We start from the raw sequence: 7,877 nt of genomic DNA on the forward strand, positions 1-7,877 counted from the left end.
TCAGCAGAGGACGCACGCCAGGCCAGCCACCTGGGAGGTGTGTGGCGTGGTACTCTTGCCGGTGGGAGTGGGGCATGTTCATGGACTGTGAGGAAAGTGTTCCATGGACCCACGTATGGGAGACTGTGACGTGTTCAGGCTGTCTCTGTGTCCCACCTCTGTCCGTCCTGCATGGAAAGTCCAGCTGGACAGCGAGGACAAAGGAAAGAGTTTCTGTTTGTCATATTGAAGCTTAGCCCTTGGGCGCCCACGAGCGGCTGCCGAGGGGTTGTGGTCTCAGTCCTCAGGTCGCCTAAGCCTGGAGCCTTGTGAGGTGGTCGCTGTGGTCACTTCACCATGGTCACTACAGAGCGCACTGAGCAAGAGCTGGGTTAAGATTTTATTTTTAGACAAAGGGGAAGGGACGGAGGAAGAGAAGGAGAGGAACTTCAATGTGTGGTAGCCTCACGTGCCCCAAGGGGCCTGGCCCGCAACACAGGCCTATGCCTGGGAATCGAACCGGCAACCCTTTGGTTCCTAGGCCACGCTCAACCCAGTGAGCCACAAGCTTTTTCAAAACAACCAATCAACTTCCCAAGCTTTCCCAGGCTTCTTCTGATGGGTCCACCCCCCGTAGCCAATTGATGGTTTGCCCAGGCTAGACTGACAGGCTTCTATGGGCTAGCACCTCCCCCTGTGCCATTTTGACTTCTATTGTGCACATCCTCACCTCCCCTGTTCCCTGTTCTCCCCAACAACCCCATACCCACGGGGAGGGAGGGGTGCTGACCCCTAGCGGGCAACGCCGTGGTCCCCTGGGGTGTGAAGCCGAGGCTTCCTGGCGAAGCCAACAGGCTCCTGCTGCCCAGCCCGTTAGGCTCAGCAACGGGCGGCTCGCTTTGCCCCTTCCAGGCGCCAGCTAGCTAACCACCCACGCTGCTGAGGCTTCAACGGTGCCGGAGAAAACGCTCGCGGTGGAAAACATGACTCTCGCACAGTGTGCCCGGATCCACAGTCTCCCTGATGGGGGACCCAACGGCGCGGATGGTGGGTTCAGGTCGAACAAGAGAAATTCTGTGTGCTCATCGGACACCCTGGACCCTCGGAGGCCCAGCGGGGACAGTGGCACAGAGGGCCTGTGGCCTTGGGGGCTGGCCTTTCACTGGTGAGACCACATGCAACCTGTTGGTCCTTCAGGAGCCAGCCTTGCCCTGCACCTCCTGCTGCCTTCCTCACTTCCCCTCACATCCTCTACTATTCACCAACAGCCGCAGTCACAGGCCCCAGAGCCCTTGTCCTCAAGGCCCAAGGTTAACACTTGAAAGTCAGGCAAGCACTCACTAAGGGCCAAGCCCAGAGACACAGGGGCGGGATCCAGGAGGTGGAGACCCCTGCTCAGGATGGTCACCATAGCCCCTCACCCAGATCACCGTCCCAGAGATAGGTGCTCAGCTCCTCAGGCCGGTCCCCGGCGGCACAGGCGCCTGGGAAGGAGCTGCAGGAAGAAAGGGGGCCCTGGGACATGGGGGTCAGAAGGAGGCCAGTTCCCGTGTGACTGCACGCCTGTGCCACGGTGCCCAGAACCTCCAGAACCACAGGTCCCTGTAGGACTGGGCGGGTCACATGGAGGGTCACAGGTCAGGAAGGTCACACCAGGAAGACACAGGCCCAACCTCATGGGAGGGTCAGCCATGAGGGCGAGGGTAGCTGGGAAGGTGTAGGAGGGGCCCCTGTTGGTTTGCGTCTCTACAGCTACTGGAGGCCTTTGCCTTGGGCCCAGGACGGTGAGGCTCGGTTTAGGGCCCTGCCAGCCAAACAGTGGATGGAAGCAGCAGAACCACAAGGCAGCTGAGCCAGTCTTGCCAGCACCATGCCTGGCCACAGCCCAAGGGTCCCAAGGGAGACAGGGACACCTGCCCAGCGCTGGACTTCAAGTCTACCAGGATATCACATGCCAACTGCTCATTCACTGATGGGTAAGCTGAGGCCCAGGCCAGAGCCCTAGGGCCACCCCTCACCTCCCAGGTCCTGCCTCTGCTTGAGCTGGAGCTGCGGGGTTCTCTGGGGAGAGGTGTAAGGCGGTGGGGGGGGAGCCCTGCTCCCTGCTGGTGCAGAGCAATGAAGGACATGCAGCTCAGAGACAGCACAGCCCGCAGCTGCTCCCTGGTCTGTCCCCAGTGTCCAGAATCAGTTCTCGGTCACCTTTTGGGGGTGCCACCCATTCCTGTGGGACAATCGGAGTAGTCAGGGGTGAGGACAAGGATGCTGCGCTCAGCTGCGACTCCAGGAGGCGGTGTTGATCCCCAGGCACACTCTCCCCAGGAGGGGGGATGGAGACAGGCTGCGTGCACTGGTCTGGGGTCAACAGTCAGAGACACCGGTCTCTCGGGGTGTCCACACTGAGCACTGCACAGGACCTCCCCGGTTTCTGGACGAGGACCGATCTGCTTGGCAACCCACAGGCTCTGGCCCTGAAGGCGGGAGCTTGGGGTGGGGATGTGTCTGTGCCCCAGTCTCTAGAGGTGAGCTTGTCCCCAACTCCATGTCCAAGAATGAGGGGCAGGTGCTTGGACGAACTGCTCAGAGAGGGGGCCCAGGGGTGGTGCCTCTGGCCCCTGGACACTCACTGGCCATCCAGACAGGGGCAGTGATTGTGTCCTCTGAGGGGCAGGCCAGTTCTACCGGCACCCAAGGGCTCCTAAGTGAGCCCACTCCTTCCTTGGTCTCTTCTCAGGGAGTCTAACCAAAGTCCCCCTCCCTAACCTGTCAGGCCAGAGCGGGACACCAGGTCTGATAGGCTGACGGCAGTCACCCCTGCCCTAGAACAGGCCATACGGTGGCCACCGGCTGCCCCACTCCCCTCACCTAAGCAGAGGTGAGAGGCTGTGCGCCAGCCAGGCCTCCCAGTGGCATGTCCACAGCACGGCCGAGGGACGGCTGCACGTCTGACACGAGGCACTGCCCCGGACCCTCCTATGGTCCCCTGGGGCTAGCCGCCAGTTCCCTGCAGCTGCACAGAGACATACTGGCAGAAACACAGGCCGGGCTGCAGGTGGCTCCGAGCTGCTGCGGCATCCCCACAGCGGGGGAAGTGCGCCTGGACCAGGCAGCAGGTGTAGGCGCAGGAGAACCGAAGTAGGGCCTCCTGGAACAGGGCCTCGCCCTCGGGGGCCTCAAGGAAGGCCTGCCGGCAGTCCTCCAGCCGCACAAACACGAAGGACAGCTGGTTCAGGGCCTCGCAGCCCATCAGCACGCAGTGTGGTGCCAGCAGCTGGTTGGCCTCCCCCACCCGGAGGACCAGTTCCTGCATCTTCTTTCTAGAAAACCTCCTGAACCAGCACAGGGTATTAACTGCTAAGATGATGAGAAGGAGGCTTAAAAACACACAGGTGGTGGCCGCCAGGAACCGCATACCTGGGCTAATGGACAGGATACAGGAAACCACAGTGAGCATGATGGAAGGCACGCAGAGAAGAAGGAGGAAGATGCCGAGTGGGACCCTGCAGCCCAGGTACCGGAGGCAGGACCTGGGGGACTTTGCCCCATTCAGGATGCCCACGGCATGCTTGTACACCTCGGGGTCCTGCAACACCTCCTTCAAGGGGTCTGGGACGCTCAGGGTGCTGAAGGTCCCCACCTTCCAAGAGGGCATGCTGGTCCTGTTGATGCAGTTCATGGTCAGGAGGGTCTTCCCACTGTAGAGAGCAGGGACGGGGTGCCGGCCAGGCAGGGAGTGCACCATGCGGTGGCTGGGTGTGCACAGGAGCCGCGCCACCTTGCTGTAGAAGCTGCTGTCCGTGGCCTCCAGGTAGGTCAGGTGGCTGAGGTGCAGCGGGACCTGGCAGGGCCGCAGCAGGACGGGGATGACCGGCTTCCTCTCCAGGCAGTAGCCGAAGAGTGACAGGTCAGCCTCGAGGAGGCACCACCGGCTCTGCACGAAGTCCTGGCTCAGCACCAGCAGCACCTTCTGGCTCTGATGGATGCACTCGGCCATGTTCTCCAGGACATTCCTGCCCGGGGTGAAGTCCCTCTCATGCAGGCAGACCCTCAGCCCTGCGTGGTCGGCTTCCAGGCGGCCGATGAGCCCGTGGGTCCACGTGGCGTCCATGCTGCTGTAGCTGACAAACAGGTGGAACCTCTCACTGGGCCCCAGTGGGGGGATGGCCAGGGCCAGGGCTTCCTCCTCAGAGCTGGAACCCATGGGGGCTGCCCCTGAGCTGCTTCTGGTCTCCCACAGAGAAAACCACCCTCAGGCTGCAAGAGATCAGGACAGACAAACTGACTACACAGACGGACAAGGCAGGCCATCCATAAAGGTGGAAGAGGGTCCAGAACCGGCAGGTCTAAAGCCAGAGCTCGTCCTGACTCCTGTCGAGGTTCCCTGGCCCAGGCTCCACGGGCCCTGCCTCCCTCGGGGCGCACCTGGAGCCCCTTGTCCCCTGCCAGCATTTGGGTCTCTCTGCCAGAGCCGCCCTGCTGTGTGCCCCTGGGGTCCTCAAGACATTTGATGCTGAAAGGGCCATTTGGAGCCACACCTTCAGGCCTTTCTTTTCCTTCGATGTCGTCATGGGAGGCTGCTGTGCCCTGACCTTTGTGCCCCAGCCCCGAGTGTGCATGTGGAAACCCTAATCCCTAATGTGATGGTGGTAGGAGGGGGGCCTTTGGGGGTGATGCAGTCGTGGAGCGGGGCCCCCACGATGGGATTAGTGTCCCTGTAATAGGGGCCCCAGGGAGCCCCCCGTGCCTGTTCCCCATGAGGACACAGCCAGCCAGGACCAGGAGGCAGGTCTCCCCAGACGCTGACCATGCAGCACACCCTGCTCAGGCCTGCAGCCTGAAGAGCTGTGAGGGATGACGCATCTGCGGAAACTGCCCGGTCCATGGTTGTTGGGAGCCCAAGTGCACCCAGGCGGGGCCCTTCGGCAGCCCCTGCACCTGCCAGAGAGCACTCAAACTTTCTCCACTTGGCTCAAGACCCTCGAGCAGAGAGCCTGCTGCTCCAACCCGTGAGTGAAAGGTAGAACTTGAACGGCAGGGACTCGAGGCGGGGGCTTGCTCGTGTGCCAGCTTCAGTGGACCCAGGAAGCGGTCCTGGCCTCAGGGCTAGCCCCGCAGGCACAAAGCGGGCTGTGACCTCACTCTGCTGGGTGGTGCCCAGCTGAGAACCCTCCCCACGTGGGTGAGCAGCAGTGGGGTCAGAGGAGGGGTGGCCAGCCCTGCAAGGCCCCCGTTCCCTCTGGCCAGCTGCTCTGGGAATAAAGGAAGAGGGAGTCCACTTCCACAGGGTCCCCCACCCCCACCTGCTCTGCCTGGCACCTGCACAGGTTGGGGTGAGGGGGGGCAAGGAGGAGGCTTGCCCCCTTAGCCCACCCAGCATGGCCCAGCAGCAGCCTTTGCGAGAGTCCACCATGCTCACCCTTCCTGCCCAGCGCACCTGTCTACCTGGGGCACCACTCGCCTGACCCCCCTGCCCTTTCCGGGAGGTGGCAGATGAGCAAGGCTCTGAGGGATGGGGTCTCCCTGCGCCCTCTGAGTGGGTGAGGGTGGGTGAGAGTGGGTGCCCTCCCCTGCAGCAGGAGCCGGCTGCCCCCCCCGCCCGCCCCCCCCCCCAGTCTTCTTACCTGCTCAGGCGCGGTCTGGCACCAAGCCCCGAAGGACGTCACAGGCTCCCAGGCAGCAGCACTGGCAGTCCTTGAGGGGCTGGGGGCAGCCAGGGACCCTCCCCCAGAGAGAAGGAAGCTGGCGAGCCACACTCTCCAAAGTCGTCTCTACTGAGACTAAGGAGCAGGAAATGAAACCAAAAGTGGAAGCTGGAAGCCGGGAGGGGGTGGGGGTGAGGGGCGGAGCCTGACTGGGAAAAGAGGCAGAAAGGCAGGCAGCCTGGAAATCTGTCTGCTGCTGACGCTAGGCACTCGCAGGGCACTGGAGCTGGGGTCTCTCCTGTGGGAGGCCCGGACAGGAAGGGCCACGGGGACGGGGGGGGGGGGGGGGGGGGGGGGGGGCGGGATCCTGGCTGGGTGCAGGCCGGGCCAGGATTGGGGTGGGAGGGACGATTCCAGCCAATGGGTGACCCTCTCCATGTGGCCACACTGGGCCAAAGGCAGGCAGCAGCCTGGGGCCCAAACCCACTCACAGCCAGTGACTGGCGCCGTCACCAGTAACCCAAGGGACCGACAGTCTGTCCCTCTGGGCCCTGCCTCAGCGTCCTCCTCAGTTCAGCTGGGGCTGATGGGGGCCTGGGGTGGTTCGTGCCTGCAGGAAGGGAGGGAAGCCAGCCAGGTGGGTGGGGGCAGGAGTGGGTTCAGGGGAAGGCGTCTCTGCCCGTCACTCCGGTTACCTGTGCCCAAGAGCAGGGTGACCGCTGGGCAACGCACAGGCCCAGGGCGGGCAGTATTGATGGCTCAGAAAGTTGCAAAGCCAACAATGCTAATTCCAGAATTGATTTTAAAAACTGATCTGTCTTTTCAAAAAACGCAACACGTTCCAAACAGAAATAAACAATAGAAATAGTGCCCAACTTCCAAAATACAGGTAGGGAAATCATTATTGTTTTCAAATAAGACTGAAGAAAATCAGGGTAGGAGGAAAAAGAAGCAAAGACAAAGGAGTAAATAGAAAGCACAGAAAAGATCATGCAACTAAATCCAAATGTTTGGGGATTATATTACATGTAAAACGTGTTTGATATCTCAGTGAAAACACGGAGATTCTCACATTGGCTGACAAGTAAAATTAAACTACATGCTGTTTACAAGAGACCTGCCTTAAACACAGATGACAGAAAGGTCCTGGCACTGGGTCGCTGGGGTGGCTGCACTGTGTCGAGGACGTGGGGGGGCAGTTGGACAGGTGTGAGCAGGTACAGGTCACCCGGTAGGAAAGCCCTGCAAAACTGGGAAAACAAGGACCTCACCCCAGGGCGGCCTTTCCTCCCCTAGCGTAGGGGCTGACTGCCTTCGAGGGGGAACGAAGAAGGGACCAGAGAAGAGCCCGTAAGCACGAAGCCCCCAGGACGAGGAGGTTCTGACCCACATCGACCACATCTAGGCCTCAGCTGTGTCTCAGCTCCAGGCCCAGAGAAGCAGCAAAACCAGACAAGTGACTCCACCGCTGACATGCGGCTCAGCTGCGATGACCAACGAGCCCTGGTGCCAACTAGTTAGTGGAAGGGCCCTGGAAGGGCACGCCTGGACAGCTGATGACCACTGTTGAGATCCTCCCCTGGGGTTGCCCCTAAAATACCCACCCTTAGGCCAGAGGGCCGGCCCAGAGTGGCCTCTCTCCTGCGACCGGGCAGAAGCCTTTCCCTCTCCCCCCATCCCATGGGCACGTCCGTCACCTTGCCCTTCTCTCTCCCAAGCTCCGAGGGCCCGCCCCTGGCCTCTGTGACTTGTTGTCTGAGCCCATTTCTTCTCCTCTGTTACTTTTTAAATAAACTTTCTCTTACAGTTTGAGTCTCGACTCTGAATTCTCTCTTAGCCAGGGCTCCAGTGCCAAGGCTGCGGGATGGAGGTCAGTCCTGACCCCCCACCCCCGGTCTGACTCCTGGTGCCATACTTGCCTCACCAATAGATGCACTAAAATCCGCTAAAATGTTTACTGTGAAATGGTTAATTTTATGTGTATTACATCTCAACTGAAGATAAAAACAAGATGGCACATGAGAGAGAAGTTAGCAGAGCCCACTGGTAACCAGAAGCTAAGGGCCACCCCTGGCCCTGCACCCTGACCGGGAGATGCTGACCCTGCAGATGCTGCTGGAGTGTGGGGAGAGGAAGCGCCACCTGCTGGAGCTTAGCAGACCTGTCCCTCCACGGCTTCCTGTGTTTTGTTAGCACAGGGCCAAGAGGGCCCCTCCTGGGCTGGCCCCGGGCTCTCCTCCTCCTCTTCCCCAGGCT

The 7,877-nt window shown here is 60.9% G+C and overlaps 1 protein-coding gene across 1 annotated transcript; it reads right to left on the minus strand.

Moving 5' to 3' along the window:
- Window positions 1–354: 354 nt before the first annotated feature.
- Window positions 355–5,943, minus strand: LOC123479267 (uncharacterized). The gene is made up of 2 exons (XM_045191562.3): window positions 5,601–5,943; window positions 355–4,233 (listed from the first exon to the last, which is right to left on the minus strand). The coding sequence occupies exon 2, from the start codon at window positions 4,178–4,180 to the stop codon at window positions 2,969–2,971; it is 1,212 nt and encodes a 403-aa protein (XP_045047497.1). The 5' UTR covers window positions 4,181–4,233; window positions 5,601–5,943; the 3' UTR covers window positions 355–2,968.
- Between the last annotated feature and the right edge of the window lie 1,934 nt (window positions 5,944–7,877).

This window comes from Desmodus rotundus, chromosome 4 (genome assembly GCF_022682495.2).
Source record: "Desmodus rotundus isolate HL8 chromosome 4, HLdesRot8A.1, whole genome shotgun sequence".
In the NCBI taxonomy this organism is placed as follows: Eukaryota; Metazoa; Chordata; class Mammalia; order Chiroptera; family Phyllostomidae; genus Desmodus; species Desmodus rotundus.